This window comes from Bombyx mandarina, chromosome A1 (assembly GCF_030267445.1).
Source record: "Bombyx mandarina strain Sakado chromosome A1, ASM3026744v2".
NCBI classification, from domain to species: domain Eukaryota; kingdom Metazoa; phylum Arthropoda; class Insecta; order Lepidoptera; family Bombycidae; genus Bombyx; species Bombyx mandarina.
Genome location: NC_143234.1, coordinates 7,742,388 through 7,768,902, shown reverse-complemented (window position 1 = coordinate 7,768,902; position 26,515 = coordinate 7,742,388). Strand labels below are relative to the sequence as shown.

The 26,515-nt window shown below is 37.0% G+C and overlaps 2 protein-coding genes across 2 annotated transcripts; both read right to left on the bottom strand.

The window, feature by feature from the left end:
- Positions 1–5,154: 5,154 nt before the first annotated feature.
- On the bottom strand, positions 5,155–7,929 carry LOC149499495 (uncharacterized). The gene is made up of 3 exons (XM_089739786.1): positions 7,403–7,929; positions 7,119–7,205; positions 5,155–6,852 (listed from the first exon to the last, which is right to left on the bottom strand). Exons 1-3 carry the CDS (start codon positions 7,790–7,792, stop codon positions 6,574–6,576), a joined length of 756 nt encoding a protein of 251 aa, XP_089595912.1. The 5' UTR covers positions 7,793–7,929; the 3' UTR covers positions 5,155–6,573.
- A 964-nt stretch (positions 7,930–8,893) lies between these two features.
- On the bottom strand, positions 8,894–26,098 carry LOC114253479 (zinc finger Y-chromosomal protein 1). Its single transcript, XM_028188365.2, has 13 exons — positions 25,794–26,098; positions 25,338–25,445; positions 25,005–25,221; positions 23,961–24,116; positions 23,442–23,611; positions 22,744–22,829; positions 21,894–22,019; positions 18,761–18,880; positions 17,087–17,236; positions 15,298–15,372; positions 13,316–13,427; positions 10,352–10,456; positions 8,894–9,079 (listed from the first exon to the last, which is right to left on the bottom strand). Exons 1-13 carry the CDS (start codon positions 25,899–25,901, stop codon positions 8,909–8,911), a joined length of 1,704 nt encoding a protein of 567 aa, XP_028044166.2. The 5' UTR covers positions 25,902–26,098; the 3' UTR covers positions 8,894–8,908.
- Positions 26,099–26,515: the final 417 nt, after the last annotated feature.

The following is a 26,515-nucleotide window of genomic DNA, read 5'->3' as shown; positions in this document are numbered from 1 at the left end:
CATTAAATCAATAAAGAAAACATTACACACATTACATACCATGTATTTGACGCACACACGCATGCATACTATTTATTGTTCTTGACGTCTGTGGTCAAATTGAGAATAGATTAAATATTTTTTGTCTTTATTAATATTTTTTTATAGAGTAGCCTTGGCGAAATTTGTGATTATAGAAGTATAAAATACAATCATAATAGTGTACAAACTTACAATTCCAATTAATTATAGTCGAATTTCGACTACTGCGGGACCTCTAGTTAAAATAAATTTACGTCCGAACTTAAAACACTCAGTTTTTATTTGAAGTCGGTCTAAAAAGCACACCGTTATTTTTCCGAAAATTTTTAAGAAAAATAAATACAACTTCATTTCGCGAGGCAAACAAAATATTGAGGGTGGGTGCCTTTTGTACTCACGAAGATTAGGCGAAATGTTACGTTCATGACATTTTTGCTTAAGGGTCGGTTTAAAACTGAGAATTTCAATTTGCCTCTACCGTCAGCTATAAACAAACTTGTACTTGCTGGTGGTAGGAGCTCTTGTGAGTCCGCACGGGTAACTACCACCGCCCTGCCTATTTCTGCGGTGAAGCAGTAATGCGTTTCGGTTTGAAGAGTGGGGCAGCCGTTGTATTGACATTTACGTTGTAGATGTCTATGAGCTACGGTAACTTAACAAAAGGTGGGCCATGAGCTCGTCCACTCATCTAAGCAATAAAACATTATTGTATAAGTATTAAATGTATTGTGAGCTCGAATGGCTATCATAATACAAATGAGACCAACCTTACGTCTCAAGATCGGTGCCGGTAGATTCATTATGTAATATCTATAGGCTTTCGTTGTCATTTAAGTAATTATTAAAGGGCGCCACTGCTCGTCATGAAATAGAGAAAAGCAAGGAATATTGTTAGCATCCGTTTACCAGCTTGAACTTTGAACTAAAAGCCCTATACTAAACCGGTGGAACCCGTCACTTGCGACGAAGGGCTCGGCGAGTAAATTAACCCACACACACAGCCCACTAAGTTTTTCGCCGGATCTTCTCAGTGGGTCGCGTTTCCGATCCGGTGCTAGATTCTGCGAAGCACGGCTCTTGCTAGGGTTCGTGTTAGCAACATCGTCAGGTTTGAGCCCCATGAGCCCACCTACTAGCCCGGTGACGCTGATATGGTCTCTCTAGATGGGTGGGTGGCGCATTTACGTTGTGGATGTCTATGGGCTCCAGTAACCACTTAACACCACTTTAGATGGTTGGACGAGCTCACAGCCCACCTGGTGTTAAGTGGTTACTGGAGCCCATAGACATCTACAACGTAAATGCGCCACCAACCTTGAGATATAAGTTCTAAGGTCTCAATTATAGTTACTACAATTACTAGAACTAGTACAATTACTGTTTTTATAACTACTGCAATTATTTAAAATTTATCTATGTCAAATCTGACTATTGTATGTATGATCTTGTTCTATTATCTCGTTGATTATTCCCCTTAAGCCATGACCGGGCTGCACCGGGAACTAGGTCAAGGGATCGATACGAGTCGATCTTCGAATACGCGAATCGTCGGTATACTGAGTAACAACTTCAAGTGTTTTAACTTCTTAAGTAGTCATGGAGTTGAGGGCCATAAGCAGGGACGAGGATTATGGGTATTAAGTCATTTTAAACACTTCAAAAAATACTCGCTATTTAGGGTTCGAGAGATATTTATATGGGATGAATAATGGAGCTGACGCTGCACCGGCTCAACATTATTATCAGCAGCATACAGACATCCACTGCTGGGCATAGGCCACTCCCAAAATTCGCCATAACTACCGGTCTTGAGCAGTCTGCATCCAGCGGACTCTTAAAATGTCATCGGTTTACCACGTGGGAGGCCTGCCCACGCCACGTCTTCCGGTACGCAGCCGCCACTCTAAAACTTTTTGGCCCCAGCGGCTTGCTGTTCTACGAGCAATGTGCCCTATCCACTGCCACTTCCATCTAGCAAACCTTCGGGCTATGTCGATTCTTCAGCTCCTTTCCGATTCGATTTCGCAGGGAAACTTCGAGCATAACCCTCTCCAATCCTCTTTGAGTGACTTTGAGCTTTCTGATAAAGCCTATTGTCAGCGACCACAGCTCACTGCCGTATGTCATCATTGGAAACACACACTGATCCACAGACTTTCGTCTTGAGACACTGCGGTATTTGGGGGAGAAAATTTTACGCAGCTTCCGTAACGCTGCCCAACCTAGTTGTTGGATTTGACGACTTACTTCGAGAAAGAGATAAATGGTGATATAGGTGATCCTAGTTGGATAATTTGTCCCAGGTAGACGTATTCGTCAACAGCTTCGAGCATAAAGCTTCCGATCTTTACTGGGATGGATATTACATGGGCGCTCGACATAATTTCCGATTTGTCCACTAAGGCCCACTCGGACAAAAGCCCTACTGAAGTCGTTGAGCATCTTACTGAGGTCCTCCAACCTCTCGACCGTAATCACGTGTCGTCGACAAACCGAAAGTAAGCTGAGTACTCGCCGATAATAGAGATTTTTTTTTTGGGGAAATGAACTAATTTCGTGGTTCGTTATTGAAAGTTTTAACTATGAATGTGGAAGGCTTTCGAGGAAAAGGTAGGAGAGTTTTAACTATGAATGTGGAAGGCTTTAAAGGAAGAGGTAGACCTAAGAAGAAATGGATGGATTGCGTGAAAGACGATATGTGTAAGGGCGGAGTGAGCGAAGAAATGGTATATGATAGAGGAGTATGGAAGAAGAAAACATGTTGCTCCAACCCCTGGGAGAAGGGCAGGAGAAAGATAATGATAGAATTAGAAACACTAACAACGGTCCTTGACATTATGTAAGATACTTCACCGCAATCGTTTTTATTTTGAAATTAAACAATAAATAGGACAACATTAAGTTCAACGATTTATCATTTATTAGAAAAACAATATAAATCCCACTACACAAGTGCAGTTTCAATATTACATTACGGACAAACATTTAAATCAGTTTTAAGGTATGAACAATATTAATGGTCAACTAATTAGAAACAACAACAAATATGTATAAAAAACAATGTTTTTTAAGTATTAGTAATTAGTATTGTTATTTACGAAATAGCTACTATCCGCAGCCTACCAATAGTTATAATTAATATTTAGTGGCGTACCCCTTATTTTCAATAGCCGTACTGCAACGACGTGGCATTGATTCAATCAATTTCATACATTTCGCTAGGGGGATTGAATTGCATTTTTTTTTCTACCTATGCTGATAGCCTTTAGAGGCTATTTCAGCTTCACCCTAACGTGTGTAGGTGAGCTCACGGGGCTCAAACCGGAGTGTTACTAACACTGGCCCTAGCAAGAGCAGTGCTTCGCAGAATCTACCACCGGATAGGAAACGCAACCCACTGAGAAGATCCGGCGAGAAACTCAATGGGCTGTCTATGGGTTAATTCGCTCGTCGAGCCCTTCGTCACAAGCGACGGGTTCGACGAGGACGTGAATTCCATGCTCCAGCAAATGCTTCATATAGTTCGTTTTGACCGGTACTACGTTTGTTTGAGACTTTTTTTTTAACAGTATACCAGAGATTTTCGATCGGATTTTAAATCCGGACTATTTGCTGGCCAGTCTAGAACGGATATACGCTGTTCACTAAAGAAACATTTGACGCTATTGGTCGTGTGTTTAGGGGTCATTGTCATGCTGACAGATCCCGGTTACAGGCAAAATGATCGTCCGAGTAAGGAATCATTGTGTGCTCTAAGATATTTTTGTATTGTCATTGATCCATTGTACCTTCAATTTTCCGAACGGGTTCAATTCCACATCCGGAAAAACACCCCCAAACTCTAATGCAGTGATTCTCAACCACTGTTCCGCGGCACTTTTGTGTGCCGCCAAATTTCAAAAGTGTGCCGCCAAATTTTGCAAATATATAATAATGTTAATATTATTAAATTGTATCATTTTAAAAGAAAAATATTTTAAACATGAATATACCTATATATTTAAATCCATAAAAAAAAATTGTATATTTTAGTTTATTGCGTATATTAAAAATTTTTGATAAACTATTTATGCAGTGTGTTGTAGTAAGTAAATAATTTTTATCTTTTCTTTTTGTGTGCCGCCAAATTTTGAAATCGTTTAATATGTACCGCAACAAAAAAAAGGTTGAGAATCACTGCTCTAATGTTACCGCCACCGTGCTTGACTATACTTTGTGGTATTTATGCTATGGATGCTTTTTCAAAATGTTTCTAATTAGGCCGCCAGTAACAGAAAAAACTCCTACATTGTGTATAAAACTCATTTTGTAATTAAAAGTAAGATAGGTATATTTTATGCATTTAATGAGTTATTTATTTGAGTGGCTATATTATTGCATGATTATCAATTACGTATTGGATGTGTTTGATTTTTACGAACATTTGTACGTTGAAGTTATACTTTCTTTATTTATAAGAAGTGTTTCTAATTATATGACCACCACTGTATATACACATATTACTGATGGTAGGGCGTCTTGTGAGTCCTCACGGGTAGCTACCACCGCTCTACCGTGAAGCAGTAATGCGTTTCGGCTTGAAGGGCGGAGCAGCCGCTGCTAATAACCTAAATGTCTAAGTATAATAATATGTAATATTTTGTCATTAGTAAATAATTGTGTCATCTTTTATAGAATGAGGTAGCGCCCTCTGTGAATTGATATTTTAACTTCACGTATAATCCTAAATTAAAATTCACTGAGGTTTCATACACACGCTAGTATTAAAAAATCTCATAGATGGCGCTGTATTAAAAAAACACTATACTGTGAACGTCTAAGGCCCATAATATCAATCGTAGTTTAAACTAAAATCGAAAGTTTAAACTGTCACTGAAGATCAACTCGTAATTTCAATCAAAGTTAAACTGCCCTTCAGAGTTTAAACTATCGCAAAGTTTAAACGACCATGAGGGAGCGTTTAAACCATGAGTTGGGTTTAAACTGCTCTTTTTAAAATGGCTGCTCGAAATTAACAGCTGTTGTTTCCTGTCAAAGTAAATTTAATATAAAGTGAGTGTCAGTAAATAGAGATAAGTATTAGGTAAAATTAAGTAAAAATTTAATTGTTAACAAAAGTAGGCATTTATAGTGTTATAAAATGGCTGAGTGGAATGAAGACACTGATTCTGATATTGAAGATTTAGAAATTCTCAATGACTTCAATTCGTATTTTAACAGACCTTATCTAGTCAGACCAAGAGAAAACAATTTCGTTAAGTGGGACGATACGGAGTTTATACGTCGTTTTCGTGTATCTAAGAATACAGCTTTTACGATTTTAGAAGAAATTGCTAATGACATATCACACCCCACAAATCGGTAAGGCGGACTTTATTTACAGGACTTTTTTTAAAGTACCCATTAAATATATAGTATTGAGTATATATTACCTAATGTTTATTTGTACTGTAATGTTATTAGGTACTTTTTTATTGCAGGAATCATGCATTGTCAGCGTGTAACCAGTTATTATTAACCTTGCGTTATTATGCTACTGGATGCATGCAAATTACTGTTGGCGATTTCAGTGGTGTTCACCAAACGACAGCAGGAAAGGCTATTAAAAAAGTTACCGAAGCGATTGCATCAAGACGATGCCGATATATAATGCTGCAAGATTCTGAAGAAGACAAAAGGAAACATCAGAATGGATTCTACAATATGGCTAGGTTTCCTCTAGTGTATGGAGCCCTTGATTGTACTCATATACGGATTCAATCACCAGGTGGACAAAATGCAGAGTATTTTAGGAATAGGAAAGGCTATTTTTCCTTAAATACTCAGGCAGTTTGCAATTCAGACTTGAAATTTTCGAATATTGTGGCTAGATGGCCGGGGGCAAGCCATGACAGTACCATTTTTCAAAATAGCAGACTCTGTGCTATTTTTGAATCAGGTCAGATGGGCCAACTAGTTCTTCTCGGTGATGCTGGATATCCGAACAAAAAATATCTATTGACACCTCTACAAAATCCTGTCACAGAAGCTGAGAAACTATACAATGAGTCTCATATACGAACTCGGAATTGTATAGAGAGGGCATTTGGCATATGGAAGAGACGGTTTCCAGTTTTGTCATTGGGAATTAAGACCAAAGTTGAACTGGTACAAGATATCATTGTTGCAACAGCCATTTTACACAACTTGTGTATCAAGCATAATGATATCATGCCTAACTTAGATGTTAACTTAGAAAATATCATTGATGTAACTGGCAGTGATAACAACCAAGATACCACCCTCAGCAGCAATTACAGCAACAATAGTTATAGAAGGCAAATGTTAATTGACAATTACTTTAGTAGTTTACAATAGCTGAATTCCTTTTAAAAAAAGGAAAATCAAAATATAAAGTAAATTTATTACTATATTTGAACTATTGTCCTTTATATGTTTAATAAAACCAATTTTTAATATGAAATGAAAACAACCTCATCTTTTTTATTACATTTAATTACACAGTTACAATTTACAATTACATATATATTTAATTACAACGCATTTTATCAATTAATTAAAACTATCGAGTACTTTTTTTTTAATGTCAATTTCTAATTGTAGAAGTGTACATCTCAGTTCATGCTCCTTTACTTCTTGTTCTTGTTTTTTATTTAAATTGTCAATTTGCGCATCCAGTAATTTAATTTTTTTATTGGCTAAGGCACTATAATTGTTCATTGTTTTATTGAACACTTCTGGATTCTTTTTGGTGAGGGGTGTAGATATTTTTCTCTTTAATAGAAAATTACTGCTCTTTGGGGTTTCTGATTCAATAATTTTTTCATCAATCTAAGGCAAAGAAAATACAAATCAGTTTAATAAAAACAAATTTTAAAGTCCTCCCAGCTTCAGGCTTTCAGATTAAGAAAATGAAACACTTGTATGGTTTGTGGTAGTAACAGGCAGGACAGTGGACCTCGTTCTGGCACACATTATGTCTTAACACTTTCTCACTAGCCTATAGACACAGGCCTACTGTGGTATATTCTGCAAAGCACTGTTCTTGTTAGGATTGGGAATAGGCAGATTTTTTTTTATATAAAATTAATACACACCAGTATATTTTGATTATTTTTTGCCGGAAGTGCTGTGTCTTGGCTGGTCTCGGCATATTTTTCCTTTGTTTCCTTTGTTATTACTATCTGTTAAAAGACAAAATTGCACCAATTTACCATTTTTGTAAAATTCACATCATATTTTTGCTTAGAATAGAAAACAGTTCTGAAGTTCTGCTGTTCTTTCATTATTGGTGACTTTTGGTAAAGTATAGGTTTAATCAGTGGTCATTTGATTATAAGACAAATAGAGATAGATATAATTAGAAGCTACTCATACATACCTCATCACAGTCATTGCGAGATGGTAATCCCATCACACTAGTCCCAGATAACTCCATTACCACTTCCTCTTCTTGACTGAAATTAATTTCGGCGGATGGTCCACCCCCTGTTCCATACAAACTTCTCCGAAAAGAACTATATTTGGTCTTGGCCCTCTTTTTTATATTGTCATACTTTGCGCGAAGAGTCTTGTCACTTCTGAACACAAATGACGACAAACTGTTGAATTCTTTGGCCAGCTTTGACCAAGTTTGCTCCTTCAGCTGATTATTTGTCATATCACTTTTTTTATTTTCCAATATATGACCATATTGTCTCACCAAGCTTGTGAGCAATTCTGTTTCCGATTTTGAAAAATTGGGAACGCGTGTTTTATTTTCGACGGACATAACGAATTATTGAATTTTATTTGGAAAAACGATGCAACTGTCAAATACAGATGTGTAATTTTAGCTTGGGATTGATAAAAGATTGAAAAGAATGAACGGATCACAAAATGTTGCCACACGTCATAACATTGTCACAGTTCAGCTGATCTCTGTTTGTTTTTGTATTGATATTACGAAAGTAGTTTAATCTATGGATCAAATTTGAACGAAGTTTTGTTGATCCTTAGTTTAAACCCTGAATGATATTATGGGCCTAATGCGTTCTATCTCATTCTCTCGCCGGCTGAATCCTATACATTTATGTAGGTATTTGTCTCTATGGACTTATTTTTTCGTTTCATCGAGTTTGAAATCACAACGATTATGTTGAAAAAGATGTCACAATAAAAACCAGCAGCGTAACGACAAGTTCTTTTATTTGTGCAAGAATGCAGAAAAGTAGTTAGAAATGGCTGGCACGGCTTGTTTTATTAACACTATCCCCCCTTCGTTGGCTTTGGCTGGCGGCGGTGGCGGTGGCGGTGGCTGTGGCGGAAGGGGGCGTGTTAATATGGCTTAGCGGCTTGGCTGGCGGCAGGGTATGACAGCTGACGTCACGTCCGTTACAATTATAAAGAAGTTGCACTTCAAAAATTTTGTGAATTTTCATTAAAAAAAATGCGGAAAAACTTTTTCCCCGACCGAATTATATTACAAAGGCCAGTGGAGTCGGGTCAGGTAGATCTCGTTACAAATAAAACTGCAAATTGCTTCCGCATGGTTTATTTGGGTGGCGCTGGCTTCGGCTTTTGACGCTACTTAGAACGTAACTGTTCACGTTTCGCATAACTTGAAATAATAATCTTTTTTTTATAGCTTAGATGGGTGGACGAGCTCACAGCCCACCTGGTGTTAAGTGGTTACTGGAGCCCATAGACATCTACGACGTAAATGCCACCACCCATCTTGATATATAAGTTCTAAAGTCTCAACTATAATTACAACGGCTGCCCCGCCCTTGAAACCGAAAAATGCGAAGAAACTTTTTCCCCGACCTATTTATATTGCAAAGGCCAGTGGATCGGGTCAGTTTGTGGAGCTCGTTACAAATAAAACTGCATGTTGCTTCCGCATAGTTTATTTGGGTGGCGCTGGCTTCGGTCTCCCGTCCCTGGTGAGCTTGAGGTGCACGAGCTTGTTGTGCGTGGCGAGCACGCCGGCCTGGCTGAACTGCGCCGGGCACTTGCCGCAGCGGTAGGGGCGCTCGCCGGTGTGCGTGCGGATGTGAGTCTTCAGTATCTGATTACGCTATCAACAATCTATATTTACTAGTGGTCCCGCAGTAGTCGAAATTCGACTACAATTAAATGAAATTATAAGTTTGAACATTATTGAGGTTCTATTGTCAAAGATTATTTATTATCTTATTCCTTTAAACGAGCAATTCTTGTATATTAATATATATAATCTGAATCTCGGAAACAGCTCCAACGATTTTCATAAAATTTAGTATACAGGGGATTTCGGGGGCGATAAATCGGTCTAGCTACGATTTATTTTCAGAAAATGTTGTTTTATTCGTGTTTTCAATAATTACTAATAATACTATTTTTCTTAATTGAGGGCAACTAGCCGCTTTAAAGACACAACGAGATGGCGTTTTCAAAAAAAAAACGAGCAAAGCTCGGTCATCATCTAGTACTTCTCTAATGACAGATTTCGCCAAGACTACACTTTAGACAAATATTAACAAAGACAAACAATATTTAATCTATTCTCAATTTGACAGCAGACTTTAAGCAATAAGAATAGTTTGACAATAAACAAATAGTATGCATGCGTGTGTGTGTCAAATACATGGTAGTGTGTGTAATGTTTTCTTTATTGATTTAATGTATCTGTTATGCATAATTTTAAAAAAATATTAATATTTTGCACTCCTTCTCTATACTCTCTATAAGTGTGGGAAATTTCATACTCCTCCGTCCGCGCAATTTTCGTAAAAAGTGGTACAAAGTTTTTGCTTCACGTATTAATATATAGATTATACTCTGTTCCTATTACGAAGTCCCTTTTGACGCTACTTAGAACGTAACTGTTCACGTTTCGCATTAATATGAAATAATAATTATTTTTTGTTCATGATCGTAAATCATTATTTAATAATACACAATTTAGTCGTCGTGGCCTAAAGAATAAGACGTCCGATGCATTCGTATGTAGCGATGCACCGATGCAAATGAAATACGTACTCAACAAATGTTCACGATTGACTTCCACGGTGAAGGAATAACATCGTGTAATAAAAATCAAACCCGCAAAATTATAATTTGCGTAATTACTGGTGGTAGGACCTCTTTTAAGTCCACGCGGGTAGATACTGAGACTAAAAAAGTTTTTTGTTAAGATATTTTTTTTTTAAATATTTCTCTCACAAAGTTACAAAAATCACACTTAAACCAAATAGCCTTAGGCAACTTATGTATTATAAGAAAAGCGAAAGTTATGTGAAATTTTAGTAATAAAAGGAGGTATAGCTAAGGGGTGTTTGAGTTTGAGCCAAAACAAGTGACAACTTACGTCGAATACTTTGTGACAAGTCGGACAGGGGTACTTGAGGGGTCGCTTGTACCCCTCGTGCGTCATCCGGATGTGCTCCTTCAGCGAGGAAGAGCTCACGTACGCCTGTAACAATAACAACAGTCATCATTGTCCTGCCCTTCTCCCACTCACCTGGGGTGGGTGTGCTGCGGCAGTGCCGTTATTGAAAATAAGGGATACGCCACTTAATATTAATTGAATATGCAATTTCGAAAAGGGCACATGTCGCATATTTTGTCAAATACGTTTTTTCATATACATGTAGTTTTGCTGTTTACCTACACCCATTTTATAATAATTCCAGTAATTTTTAATTGCTAATTAACACTAAAGTATATATCTCAAAAGTTAATATTTTAAATTTTATACTGCTTTAGAAAATAATCAGTTTTTTCATTTCCTGAACATTTTACGTTTTCAGAGATGTGCCCTTTTCGAAATTGCATATTCAATTATAACTACTGGTGGGCTGTGGATAGTAGCTGTTTCGTTAAATAACAATACAAATTACTAATACATAAAAAATATTGTTTTGTTTCTAATTAGTTGACCATTAATATTGTTCATTCCAAAACCGATTTAAATGTTTGTCCGTAATGTAATATTGAAAGTGCACTTGTGTAGTGGGATTTATCTTGTTTTTCAAATAAAAGATAAATCGTTGAACTGAATGTTGTCCTATTTACTGTTTAATTTCAAAATAAAAACGATCGCGATGAAGTATCTTACATAATATCAAGGACCGTTATTAATGTTTCTAATGATACGACCCATCGGCTAGGCGCTGTCACAGCACCAAGTTAGCGTAGTTCCGACAAAACGGCGATCGTGCTGCCATCTCTCGGGAATCGTGCTGCGCTACGTTTTGCTACCAAACTAATGACCGTCTCCGACATAAAAAAAGGAAGAAGTCTGGTCACGTTATGGATAATAATAATAATAATAATAATATAAATAAATAATAATAATAATAATATAAATAAATAATAATAATAATAAAATGTGGGGGTCGTGGTATTTTGAATGCCAAGGATCTACATCATCATCATCATCATTTCAGCCTATCGCCGTCCACTGCTGAACATAGGCCTCTCCAATAGATTTCCAGTGCGACCGGTCCATTGCCACCTGCATCCAACGAGACCCAGCGCTTTTTACTAGGTCGTCGGTCCATCTAGTAGGTGGCCGTCCCACACTGCGATCTACATAACCGAGAGATATACAACCTTAGGGAATATTTCCTTAAGATGAACGTGAATATGTATCAGGATGTCGTTGCAGTCGATAAGAGGCTAACTCCGCTATCCTTAGCTAACGGGAATTGGAAGAGACTGAAGGTAGAGAGTCTTTCAGATCGCATAACCGTATGGAGGAGCAAGGAGTTACACGGTAGGTTCTACCGGGCTCTCACAGGGCCTGATGTAGACCAATTAGCTTCCGTGGCCTGGTTACGATTCAGTAACCTCTTTGGGGAAACTGAAGGTTTTATCTTTGCAATTATGGACGAAGTTACCATGACGAACAACTACCGGAAATATATACTAAAGGATGGGACGGTCGACATTTGTCGGGCATGCCACCGTCCGGGAGAGTCTATTAGACATATTGTTTCTGGCTGTTCTCGGTTTGCTAACGGCGAGTACTTGCATAGACATAACCAAGTGGCTAGGATTATCCATCAACAACTTGCTCTGAAATATGGTTTTCTTGATTCTGCTGTACCTTACTACCAATACCAACCTCAACCAGTTCTTGATAATTGTCATGTTACGCTCTACTGGGACCGATCTATTATCACGGATAGGTATATTGTTGTCAATAAACCTGATATTGTGATAATAGATCAATCTGCGCGTCGAGCACTGTTGGTTGATGTCACCATTCCTCATGACGAGAACCTCGTGAAGGCAGAAAAGGACAAATTAATAAAATATTTAGACCTGGCCCACGAGACTACCGCCATGTGGCATGTTGATTCAACCATCATTGTTCCAATAGTTGTGTCGGTACACGGCTTGATAGCGAAAAGTTTCGATCAACATCTTAAGAAACTTTCGTTATCCAGCTGGGTTAAGGGCCTAATACAGAAAGCAGTTATCCTCGATACTGCACGCATTGTGAGGAGGTTTCTCACTCTGGAGTCCTAACCACTGGTGGCTTGTGTCGTAGACACCGCCATCAGCGGCAATCTATTTTTATATAGTGTTTTTTAAAAATTGTGTTTTTAATATCTTTTTTAAAAATATTATGTAATTAATAAGATTTTAAATAAATATAAATAATTAATAATAATAATAAATTTTTATTTCAGAATTAAATTCCATATGAAGTGTTAGTAATACAAAATCTTTCTTAAAAAAAAGCAGTTCATTTTTTTTATTTTACATTGACCATGGCTGGTCTTGAGCCAACATGGACTTCATTCCAGTGCCTCACTATAGGGCAACAATAGCGACTCCCTATCGCGGCCAGGAGGTGTGTGTGTGTGTGTTGATAAAAATCAAAAATGTACTGTAGTGATTGTTGAATACGGAATGAATGTGTTAGAGGAAGTCTGAAAGTGGCACCTGTGACAGAGAAGTCGAGAAGCGCGCGTTTGGTATGGTGATGGACGTGGACATGTGATGAGACGAAATTAATTTACTGGTGACAGGACCCCTTATGAGTCCGCACGGGTAGTTACCACCGCCCTGCCTATTTTTGCCGTGAAGCAGTAATGCGTTTCGGTTTGAAGAGTGGGGCAGCCGTTGTAACTATACTTGAGACCTTAGAACTTATATCTCAAGGTGGATGGCGCATTTATGTTGTAGATGTCTATGGGCTCCAGTAACCACTTAACACCAGGTGGGCTGTGAGCTCGTCCACCCGTCTAAGCAATAAAAAAAACATGACAAGCGTCGCCAGCGCCATCTCTCGGCGAGGGGCGTCACAGTAGCAACTGACCTTGTCGCAGCGGTCGCACTTGAACGGCCTGATGTTCAGGTGTATCCGGTTCGTGTGCTGCTCCAAATCTCGTTTGACGGCGAAACGTTTCTCGCAATGTAGACATTTTAATCTGAAAAAAAAAACGTTTACTTATTTATCATATCGAGGGATGAAAGGCTATTTTTTATATGCTTTATATTAGCTTCACTGGTATGTATTTTTTTTTATTGCTTATATAGGTGGACGAGCTCACAGCCCACCCACGCAGACTCACAAGAGGTCCTACCAGCAGTAATTACGCAAATTATAATTTTGCGGGTTTCATTTTTATTACACGATGTTATTCCTTCACCATGGAAGTCAATCGTGAACATTTGTTGAGTACGTATTTCATTAGAAAAATTAGTACCCGCCTGAGATTCGAACACCGGTGCATCGCTTAACACGAATGCACCGGACGTCTTAACCCTCAGGCAACGGCCAAATTTCATTCAAAATTTGTAGATTTATCGAGGACGCACGCTTTTTTTACAATATTTTTTTTACTCTTACTTTTTTACTCTTTTTTACTCTTTTATTTACGCTATTCCAATTTTTTAAACTATTCTTTATTTTTATTCCATCATGGCCTACCTTGTGTTAAGTAGTTACCGGAGCCCATATACATCTACAACGTAAATACCACAACCAACCTTGAAATAAGTTCTAAGGTCTCAGTACAGTTATTATTATTATTATATTACAATTTTAAGCCATATTTCGCTTAATACGCGAAACTTGTATTTGTAATTAAAGATGCATTTTATTTGGTATTAGCATCAACAGTACGATGTTTTTAATTCAATTTTAATTTTTTTTTTTTTTTTTTTCAATTTTCAATTTTATTTCAATTATTTTGATTTAACTTTTTGTTAATAAAAATCACAATTACAGTAAAAAAAAAAAAATTAATTATGTTTACACCATTCAAATAGCTGAAGAAGTTTTTTATGATATCTTTTCCAAATTTTAAAACCTTTCAATGACTCTCGTGTAATGTTGCAAGAGTGTCGCCTAAAACAAATAAATAGCCTTTCCCCCTCAACATGTATGTAGATATGTCTCAAGGTGAGTGGCGGAATTGACGTTGTAGATGTCCATGGGCTCCGGTAACCAATTCTTCTTCTCAGTCGTACACTCCTGGCGGAGTGGTCGTGGTTATGTATGTCTTATTACTGGGTTACGGCTTTTGAGAGACTTCTCCATATCTCTCTATTTGTGGCGGTACGTGTACATTCAGTAAGGGAACAACACATAGTAGATGACTCAATCAAGTCTGTCCATCTTGCTCACCCGATCGGCCGCGAGAGCGTTAACCAATCGCGGTAACCAATTAAATAAACTAAAAAAAGTGCGTGCATACAAAGTACACACGTCAGAAGTGAAACTTTTTTGGCGAACTAATTTATAAGTCTTGCTTATATTTATACAAATCTAAAACTTTAGATTTCCGAGACTTAGAGGAAGGGAAAAAGGAACTTATGCTCCCGCCAAAAGTCGGTCAAATGTCAATCTCAAACCTCAGTGTTGACTGTCACATTATGTTTAGATTTCTAAATTGTAAATGACTAATATTTTGCCAGTTGAATTGACTAATTTAATTTCATGCCATTTGATTAATGTTCCAAATTCCTTTCATTTCATTTCAATTCCTATTAACATTTTCACAAAAAAATTATAAAATATTAGGCTATATGGTATGATACATATGCCTTTCCAGTTGGAAAAATACAACAACTACTATTACTGACATTTGACAAGTACATAATTTCAATAGTAGTTTGATGTCACTTCCGTTGCATACCTGCGTGACGTTCTGTAAAAATTTTGCCCTGATGCGCCTAAAGAAGTTTCACTTCAAAAACCTCAAAGTTTCCTCAGCGGTTCAGCGCTCACCGTGGACTCCTGCCTAAGCCGGGCACCCAACGACGCGGTATTTATACAATATTAAAATTACTCACGGTAACTCTTTGTATTTGACATGCGATGAGGACGTTCGTAAATGAGTCTTCAACGAATAAGGCGATTTGAAACTTCTGAAAAAAAAGAAAAACAGAAAGAGCTTCAGAACTCTGATATTTATATCTCTCTATATATTATTAATACGTGAAGCAAAAACTTTGTACCCCTTTTTACGAAAATCGCACAGACGGAGGAGTATGAAATTTCCCACACTTATAGAGACTATAGAGAGGGAGTGCTAATTTTTTTTTTATAATTTATTATTTTTTAATAATACATTAAATCAACAAAAAAAAAAAACATTACACACACTACTATGTATTTGACACACACACACATATAACTCTTTGTTTATTGTCAAACTTTTGTTATTGCTTAAAGTCTGTGGTCAAATTGAGAATAGGTTAATATGGTTTACGAGGGCGGGATGATAAATAACTAGCCTCTGCTATTTAAAAAGTTAAAAAAAAGACAGAAATTTGCCAAAAATGATGAAGTCATAGCCGCTGTAGAGGAGTGTTTTACAGGCCTCGAAAGAAATTATTTTATGAAAGACATTACTGCTTTAGAACGAAGATGGAATTAGTGCGTAGAGGTTCACGGAGACTAGGTCGAAAAATAAAATTAATATTATCACCGAAAGTTAAGTGTTTTATTATTAGGCTAGTTACTTATCATCCCGCCCTTGTATCTTAAATATTGTTTGTCTATAGTGTAGTCTTATCGAAATCTGCGATTATAGAAGTATAATAGTCTTTGACAATAAAACCATAATAATGTCCAAACTTATTATTTCAATAATAGTAGTCCCGCAGTAGTAGAAATTCGACTATAAAATTATGACACCATAATTAACTGAAATTATAAGTTTAACAATTTTTATAGTTCTATTGTTAAAGACTATAACTTCTTTATTACAGATTTGGTCAAGGCTTACACTATAGACAAATAACATTAAAGACAAATAATATTAATTTATTCTCAGTTAGATCACAGACTTTAACGATAAATAAAAGAGTATAAATGTATATATGCGTGTGTGTGTGTGTGTGTGTGTGTGTGTGTGTGTGTGTGTGTGTGTGTGTGTGTGTGTGTGTGTGTGTGTGTGTGTGTGAGTGTGGGCGTGTGTGTGTGGGTGTGTGTGTCAAATACATAGTAGTTTGTGTATTTTAATTGATTTAATGTATTTTTTATGCGTAGCTTAAAAAAAAATAACTTTTGCACACCTTCTCTATATGAGAACATATCGCTTAATACGCTTATAGAGATGTAAGTGTGGGAAATTTCTTACTCCTCCGTCCGCGCAATTTTCGTAAAAACGTGTACAAAGTTTTTGCTTCACGTTATATTGTTACGCCGGTAAGACTAACGCCATCTATCGCCGAATAGTCGAACGAATATATAAGGATCTAGTAGCACACAGAATGCTCGATAATTACAACGCCATCTATTGTCAGATAGCGGAAACTGCTACTAGAGATGTGTGGAATATTCTCGATAATTCTAGGGATGAGGTATCGGCTATAAAAGCGTTGTAGAGATAGCACGCAATCAGTCAGTAATCGGAACTACTCGAAGCGGAACAGCGAACGGATCACCTGAAGCGAAGCGGAACAAGCGAATTGAGTGTTTTAAAGTGTTTGAGAAATGTCTAAATGTTCTAAGTGTTGAATACAGTTTTTTAGTTGTACTTTGGTGGAATTTTATTTATCCCGAACCCCAGCGCGTAACAATATATTGTTTCAATTTCTGAGCTCGGTGCGTTTGTTGGGTGCTACCAGTACTGACTTGTCGCACTCGACGCAATAGTAGTTCTTGCACTGCCAGTGCTTGATGCCGTGCGTCTTCAGCTGCGAGGGCGTCCTGAAGGCCTCCCCGCAGTCCTGGCACACGAAGCGCTCGCACCTCCCCGCCACCGACACCTGCTGTATGTGCCGTCTGGAACAGTGGCTCCGTCACAGAAACTCATAAATCTATGAACACTTTGGCTAATCTAGTTTTCGGAGATCTTCGACATGAGAACCCTCTTGTCGTGGCCGCTGGAAACTACATACCCGATCCTGTAGACCGAATGGTAAACAGTCGACGTCACCCAATTAAATTTATTTAAAAAAAAAATGCTTTCAACGCCTTAGGAATTTATTTTGCCAATGTCACAGTACACACAAAAATGACAGGTGCTTAGGGAGAAATAAAAGAACTAAATACAAAAAAAATTGATCAGTTTTAAGAACAAATATTTTTTTTATTGGCTTTGTAGGCAGACGAGCATAGGGCCCACCTGGTGGTGTGTGGTTACCGTCGCCTATGGACCCCAGCAATGCTATGGGCAGAGCCAAGCCGCTGCCTACTTTTTTTTTTATTGCTTAGATGAGTGGACGAGCTCACAGCCCACCTGGTGTTAAGTGGTTACTGGAGCCCATAGACATCTACAACGTAAATGCGCCACCCCCCTTGAGATATAAGTTCTAAGGTCTCAATTATAGTTACAACGGCTGCCCCACCCTTCAAACCGAAACGCATCACTGCTTCACGGCAGAAATAGGCAGGGTGGTGGTACCCACCCGTGCGGACTCACAAGAGGTCCTACCACCAGTAATTACGCAAATTATAATTTTGCGGGTTTCATTTTTATTACACGATGTTATTCCTTCACCGTGGAAATCAATCGTGAACATTTATTGAGTACGTATTTCATTAGAAAAATTGGTACCCGCCTGCGGGATTCGAACACCGGTGCATCGCTCAACACGAATGCACCAGACGTCTTATCCGTTAGGCCACTAGATATTTATATATTAATTTTTATTATTATTTCTTAAATTACTATTAAAAATACTTCAAGACTTGTAAGTTTCACATAAAACAATCTAACGGTATCTTGGGGTCTGACAGATTATATATTTGGATTTTCCATTTTGTTTCATATAGTACATCCAAAAATACAATATTTTTCATATCCCAGCGGTCAATCGTGAACTAACTATGTAATTGTGATCTTTACCGTGATGGTGACCGTGACCTTAATACTTTTTAAGTTATTTTATGACCTGGTAACTAAGACCTTTAAGTCATGTCTTATTTTAATTTATATTCTTATTTTTATGAAAAATGATAATATGGAGTGAAATGAAATGAAAATTATTAATTTGAGACATTAATCAACTGGGATGAAATTAAATGAAATGAGATGATATGGGATGAAATATAATCTTAGTAAAATGGTGGTCATTTACCAAGTTTTTTTCGGTGGACTTTTTGGAGGATCCCGAGAAGTTGCGTCCAGCGGCTTTGTTTCATTTTCCCACATTTGTGCACTTTCACAGATATTAAACAGTTAATAAACCACCATTATTACACATTTAAACCTGAAGAAACACTAAATAGACAAAATAAAACAAATCACACAACTTCACTCCTCGCGTTCCCGCCAAAAAACCTTAATATCAGAATCAAACTAACCTCATCATATGCGCCTTCAAGACCTCTTTGTTGACGTAGCTCTGATGACAATGATCACATATAACACGTTCTCGGGTCTTGTGGGCATACCATATGTGTTTCCTTAAGGTTATGTCACTCCTGGAATTAAAAGAAAATTTTAATATATTTGAGAAATTATAATAATATATGCTTCATCCTTATGTGGCAAGCTGAACTAATAATTAATTTCATATTTTTTGTGTCCTGCTGATACCCGTCAGAATATTAGATGACTGTCCCACCCTTCAAACGACAGTAAGAAGCAAACAATACTACAAAAGAAAATAGGTATAACTATCATTTATTTCTGTTAATGTAATTTAGCCTAACCTAATCTATCTTAAGAAGGAGGGAGCCTGGAGATCAGTAATACAGGTCTTTGAACCTAGTACAGACTTAGGTAATGATTCGGGTGTATAGATACAATGTATTCGTCGTCACAGTATCTATTGAACGCACCGAGTAATGTTAAGAGTGATGTGTAATGTTTTCGAGTAATATCACCTGTCTGTAAAAGTGATGTCATATCACATTACATTGGGAAGTGATGTTTTGCGCAAGTCTAGATACAATGTATTCGTCGTCACAGTATCTATTGAACGCACCGAGTAATGTTATGAGTGATGTGTAATGTTTTCGAGTAATATCACCTGTCTGTAAAAGTGATGTCATATCACATTACATTGGGAAGTGATGTTTTGCGCATGTCTAGTACAGACTTCAGCTCTTTCAAAGGCTTACAAAATAAATTACAGGGTGGCCCATAAGTCCTTTGAAAAGTAAAATTTGAATAAAACGAACAGGGCGCGCGTGAGCGGTGCAGGGGAAGCGTGGGGAGTAGCTTCGGTTTCTGGGAATTTAGTCGCGATGGAGCGTTTTACCGGAGCGGACCGTGCGTTTTGTGTGCGCGAGTTTTATAAAAACGACAATTCGGCAACCGTTGCGCGGCGTAAATTTCGAGAACACAAAGGTTTACACAGCTTTGACGACACTCCAACTCTTCAAACGATTAAGAACTGGGTTGCTAAGTTCGAGGAGACCGGTTCGACGTTAGATAAACCGCGGTTGGGTCGCCTAAGGACGTCACGTACGGAACAAAACATAGACACAGTGACACAGTCTATTCGCGAAAATCCGACACAGTCAACTCGTAAGCGATATGTGGCTATGATCGAAGAGTTTTTCATACCAGAATTGCAAAACTTTTCAGGCTTTAATGCCAGGACGTGGTTTCAACAGGATGGGGCCACTTCTCACACCTCTAACACTGCTATGCCCAGTATCCGTCAACTTTTTCCTGGCAAAGTTATCTCTAAGAGAGGAGACATTTCCTGGCCTCCACGTAGTCCAGATCTGACCCCGATGGATTTTTTTTTGTGGGGCTACCTTAAGGCTAAAGTATACGACACAAACCCGCGGTCAATTGAGGCCCTAAAAGAAAAGATTCGCAGAGAAATGACAAGCATTTCAGCAGTGACGTGCCGCGCAGTCATCGACAATTTTAGACGTCGTTTGCAAGAGTGCCGTGATCGCAACGGATTACATTTAGGAGATGTTATTTTCAAAAAATAATTCCCGTTTTTTAAGCTTTTTATGTAAATAAAAATTTAATTCATAATGTAATTAGTTTTATTTTAATAATTTTTTTTCATATCAAAGGACTTATGGGCCACCCTGTATAAGGTTAATTTCTATTTGTATTTGTACTATGCCTTTATGAGAGAAATAAATTATTATTACATTATTATGATATATTAATAGTCTATAAGAATATAGTATATATTATAGTCAGTGTATAGTACATAGCTATGATTAATATTGCCAAAATAATCTCAGGGGAGCGCTGATGCTCTTATATGTGTGTTCATCTGGGAGTGTATAAGCAATTGCAATGGCTAACTGAATTTGGCCCCCTCTTTTTTGATTTCGGGATTTCTTTATTTTTAATTATTTGTTCGTTAATGTTCGAATGTAAAAATTGTTTGTTCGTCTTTTATTTATTTATCATTAATTAAACAAATGATCGCCCTTAAGTTGGCCCTCCTTCCTATATATCTTTAGTTTTATCGCTCAGATTAATTAATTTTGATCAATTATCGTTTGTTCGACGACTATTGGTAATTGTTCGATCATAAAAACAATTAAATTCCCAATTATTATTTATTTTATAACTAGCAAACCTCACGCCTACCTACATTGCGCATGCGCCGGTTTTGTCAGTCAGCTGGCAATGGCCGTATTTACTAGCGTTTTGTTAACAAGTGTGTTTATACTGTCTAATTATTTCTTATGGAGATCAAAAAAATATTGAATACTTTAAGAAAAAAATGTCAGTGAAGACGGCCAATTAGTCGTTAAATTACGTTTAGCGCGGTTTTAATAAATTCAGTTATTGTTAATGATATTGAATATTAACAAGCATATAGAAATTTCAATCATTTCTTATTATTCTAAGAATATTTTAAGGGTACAACTTTCGTGTTAAAATGATACTATTCATTACCATGCAATAGGAGATAGTTATGATAGGTACTTGTAGTTTATAATAAAATTAATAATTCCTTAATTCATTACGTAGTTCAAAAAATGTAAACGTAATGGACACAGAATCTGTTTTTGTTGAAATGATAATTCTCTGTTTCTGTTACTCTGTCTCTGTTTCTGTTACGATGTCTCTCAAGTGATCTACACGGCAATCAAAGGGTTAAGGATCTGAATGTTTTTAAGTTTTGAACAAATAAATAATTTATTATTTACTGGTGGTAGGACCTCTTGTGAGTCCGCGCGGGTAGGTACCACCGCCCTGCCTATTTCTGCCGTGAAGCAGAAATGCGTTTCGGTTTGGAGGGCGGGGCAGCCGTTGTAACTATACTTGAGACCTTAGAACTTATATCTCGAGGTGGGTGGCGCATTTACGTCGTAAATGTCTATGTGCTCCAGTAACCACTCGAGCTCGTCCACCCATCTAGCATTAAAAAAATATATATTGTGCTATATGAAGCGGTCTTCGAACCTTGAAAAACAAGGTCATGGTCAAGTCAAATTAAAAGGCGTGACAGCTGTATACACTCACAAATTCACCGGACCATCGGCAAGCAAATTCAAAACTCACTTGAAAATCTTCGAACAGTGGGTACAGTTATATTGGTAGTATCCAAGAGAATGGAACACGTTGTAATGATATTTTACAGCCGCATAACTGACCCGGGTCAAATCGCATTCAGTACATTTGTAGCGACTGAAATTTTTAGATAAAACATTTTTTTTAAAAATTAACATTATCAACGAAGCAAGAGAGCAATCGTGAGATCTCGAGACCAAACATGAGAAAAGGTTCTTGAGATATAAGATTTGATTGCAGATACAGCAGCTCTCTTAATGTTCAAACGGGCAGGTCTAGTGCCTTATCAACAAATAAACGGTAAAGTGGTGCAAACCAGAGCAACTTAAACATAATTTAATATTGATAATTATATACACAGGTTGTCTTCTTGCATTAAAACTGTATAATCTCAAAACTTACTAAATTTTACAGGAGAGTGTTTTAAAAGTTTAACCTAATATGATATTTTTAGTATTAATCATCTTCGCAACATAATTTTTTTAGTTTTTAACAGTTATATTAACTGTCTTTTAAATTAAGATAAAATGATGTATAAATTTTGTTAATAGTAGCCAAAATATAGACAAACTAAAACTAAACTATGCTCTTTTGACAGTATTTATGAGAAAAATACTGGTGATACCGAATGATCCCGCATATTAACTCAATTTCGAATATTTTTGGAAATCGTACACTTTTAATGCGAAAAGACAGTATATTGTGGTGGTATGTTGTGGATATGACCTTTGGTAAACATCTATCACCAATGAGGTATTAGCTCTATTAATCATCTTGAAAATCTTCACAGAATATAACAATTAAGATTGGAATAGAACTCAATCATACAAAAGATACTCACACAGTATGATATTTCTTATGATTAGCCAGTTTTTTCTCTGAGTTCGTGCGCTGTTTGCACACATCACACACGTAATTCCCTATATCCTGAAAAACGTTATTTATTTATATTTCTGAATGATAAAGTTTCATTCAATCCTAAAAATTGTAAAACACTATGTGTCACAAATACAGAACCCCTTCCTTTTCTGATTTAAATTCTGTTAGCAATCGCAAATAAAACAGGAATGTCGGCATATTAATTAAATGCGAGATAAGGTAGACATCATCACAGATATCAGAGTACATCATCATCATCAGCCCAGATATCCACTGCATAGGCAATCCCAAAGTTTCACCATAGTGACCAGCCCTTCTCCCTCTAGATGCTGCAGATTACCACAACCATTATCAGGTTGTTGGTCGACCGAAATAGCACCACCGCCGAAAAGTTCTCAAATGCAGATCAGAGCACGACCACTCTATAATTTGTGATATTAATTCATAATTATTAACATTCTATTTTTTCCCAAGTATTTAGCTTGTTCTTTTTTTGTCCTTGTAATCAGACAAGCATACGGCCCACCTGGTGGTGAGTGATTACCGTCGCCCCTAGATGCAAGCAATGCCAGGGGTAGTGTCAAGCTGCTATCTATCGTTAAGTACTCTCCACAAGCCTTGAAAGCATTGCTGACTGAATAGCAAACAGACAAAACAGACCTCATTATGTCTTTCCATATGTTTGTAGAAACTTGGCTTATAGTCAAATCCCTTTAAACAATCAACACATTTGTATGGACTGTCCAGATATTTTACATCCTGTGCCATTCTTTCCCTTTCCGCTACACACTGCTTCTTGGTTAAATATACTTTTTGGATCAATTGTGCCTCTGAAACCAACATTTTGTTTATAAATATGATATCATTCTTTTTTTCAATCGTGTCACTCTTGACAGAGTGGTTGTGATCGTTTGGAGGGGACAGATTTTATGTCACGATGTTCTGCCATCTCTCCCTGCTCAAGGCAATTCTACCGCATTAATTTACAGGACCTTTTTGTTATTTTGGAAGAGAAAATAATTTTTATGTCCCAAACTAATCGAATATTTTATATTATAAACATTTCTTCTAAAATAAATTTCAATTATTTTTAAAAAAAAGTCCCACTGAAAAATACAACTAAAAAAATTATTTATACTATATAATACACACTTACTGAATAAACTTGAAAATACGTACTAGTGTGACTTTTATTTACTTTTTTTCTTTTTTTCAATTTGTTATCTACTAGAGATTTCTTTAAGCTCATAAGATCAATCTCTTCAACTTCTAATTCCGCTTTCAGGAGTTCATTGAGTGGAAATGTTTCCTCTTTGCAATCTCGATCTTGGCATTCTGAAACCAAACCGGCCAGATACTTACTTAGATATTATACAGCATGTCTTTGATACAAAACAAAGCAGATGATCTAGTAGATGAAGCTGAAAAAGTAGGGCTGCGTATTAATTTCTCAAAAACAAAAGAAATGCACATAAATACCACCGATTCGGCTTCTATGTCGATCAAAGGGAGGCACATCGAGCAGGTGGGAAGCTTCTGTTACCCGGGGCAGCATTGTGGACGATAGGGGAGGCACCGAGGCAGACATCGCGGCTCGTATAAATAAAGCCAGAGCCGCGTTTAGTCAACTTAGGCCAGTGTGGAGTTCCTCAACCTTAACAAGACAAACAAAGGTGAGGATCTTCAACTCAAATGTAAAGTCTGTATTGCTGTACGGGAGCGAAACTTGGTTTGTTCGCAAGGACTTGATCAAAAAACTTCAAGTGTTTGTGAATAAGTGCCTGCGTCAGATTTTGAAAACCTTTTGGCCTGAGAAGATCACTAACAAAGAGCTGTGGAGGATCACTAGGCAGACACCAATGGAGAAGGAGATCCTTACGCGGAAGTGGCATTGGATTGGTCACACTCTGAGAAAGCCCGATACACACCTATCAAAGAGAGCACTGACCTGGAAAGTGTCTGGTAAAAGGAAGAGAGGCCGCCCCAGAACAACTTGGCGTCGCTCGGTGGAGCAGGAGCTAAGGGTCTTGGGCATGACGTGGGAGGCGCTAGAACAGACTGCCCAAGACCAATACAAATGGAAAAATTTGATTCGAGCCCTACACCCCAGCAGAGGGTAATAGGAAAGCATGATGGTGATGATGTCTTTGATAAGCGTCTCCGAATTTCTTACGGCAAAAACTATGTTAAATTTTATTTGTGCAATTGCAATTGCAATATTACCTTCATCAGGTGGAATAAAATCCTCATCACAGTTGTCTGTTTCTTCCTCCTTCATTTCCATTTTGATTTTAGTGTCACCATTTCTACTGTTTAGTATAACAAAAGTTTCTTCTGCAGAGCCACTGTCCTCATTTAATTCAATAGCATTTAGTGTTACGTAGCTTAAATGAACTATAGGTCTTACGTACTTCCTCAAGTCTTCAGATAAATTATTAATCTATTAAGGAAAACATCGTACATAATATTTCAGTAAATACACAATTTAAAAATAGCTAGAGACCATTGGCCGATGTTGATCCAATCCAATCTGGCCAATTTTATACAATTACTTACACTGTGGTAGTTCTCGAGTAAAATTTGATTGCTTTGTATATTTTGCACAAATAGATCTGCTTTTTTGGCTTGTATCTTGCACAGATAGCATAATAATATGGAATCAACCTGAAAAGTTTTCATAATGTTTTTCTTGAAATATCTTAATTACCTATTAGTAAAACAAATACATTATGTATTCAACAAGATCCTGTTCGAATCCATATGAGACAAATACAAGAAAGTGCAACAAGGCCCAGTCACTGTGTTGTTGTTTTATTTGAATTGTACAGTGTGCTTTTAAATATAAATTCCTGTACAAATATCTCTTTTTATTAAAAATGGTTTTATTTTCCTTTTGCTGGTGTCTTAAATCATAATGTCTGTAGGTATTTTATTCTTATTAGTTTCTAAATACTTATAGAATCAGAAGCAAATACAGAAATTCTGTACATGTGTAGAAAACAACTAAAATACCTGTAATGCGTTATGCAGAAATCCGTTTTCAATAGACAGTTTTGTTATAGATCTTTCATCTGAACTGCACAAACACCCACAACAATTATCCGTTTGATTTTCACTCATTTTTTTAAATATAACTAAACAATAAATATGTAAAAAGAATATGTATTATTTACGCTTAAATTATATTAATACATAATATTTTATTCTGTTACATTTTTTATAAATCAATCAAAATAACATAATAGTTATGTGGGTTCTGTTTTTTTTTGTTTACTTTGTTTATCAGGTACTCTAATGCTCTAATGATTTATTAATATGGTGGCCAATGGTGGGTGGTTTCTGTTAAATTTGACGCTATTGACAGAAAACATGCACGATGAGATTTTTTGGCGGGAAGTCAAGTTGATAAACTGTGTAAATGATATTCTTTTGTTATTTGTTATTGCTGTTTTGAAATGAGTAGGTACATATAGTGGTATATTAATCACTTAGTTTCTATGAAGATGCAAAAGTCCTACCCAATGATATGCAGTAAAATGTCCCTTAGAAATAAGGTGACACTACAAAACTTGCATACGCCCCGCCATGACTTAAGCAAGTGTAGTGTTTGCTCACGCGGCCCGCACTCACCTAAAATCATTTCAAGACATACAATCCCGTTTTTGCAGGATAGCCGTCGGAGCCCCGTGGTTCGTCAGGAACGTCGACCTCCATGACGACCTGGACTTAGAGTC

Bases quoted from the DNA above. Each gene is read 5' to 3' on its own strand.
- LOC149499495 (XM_089739786.1), bottom strand. From the start codon at position 7,792: ATGTCCGTCGAAAATAAAACACGCGTTCCCAATTTTTCAAAATCGGAA. The intron at 7,206-7,402 runs GTATGTATGAGT...GTCTTTTAACAG, and splicing joins CTCGCAATGACTGTGATGAG to ATAGTAATAACAAAGGAAAC. The intron at 6,853-7,118 runs GTGTGTATTAAT...TCTTTGCCTTAG, and splicing joins AAAATAATCAAAATATACTG to ATTGATGAAAAAATTATTGA.
- LOC114253479 (XM_028188365.2), bottom strand. From the start codon at position 25,901: ATGAGTGAAAATCAAACGGATAATTGTTGTGGGTGTTTGTGCAGTTCA. The intron at 24,117-25,004 runs GTAATATTGCAA...GTTTGGTTTCAG, and splicing joins TTTTATTCCACCTGATGAAG to AATGCCAAGATCGAGATTGC. The intron at 10,457-13,315 runs GTCAGTTGCTAC...TTATTGTTACAG, and splicing joins AGTGCGACCGCTGCGACAAG to GCGTACGTGAGCTCTTCCTC.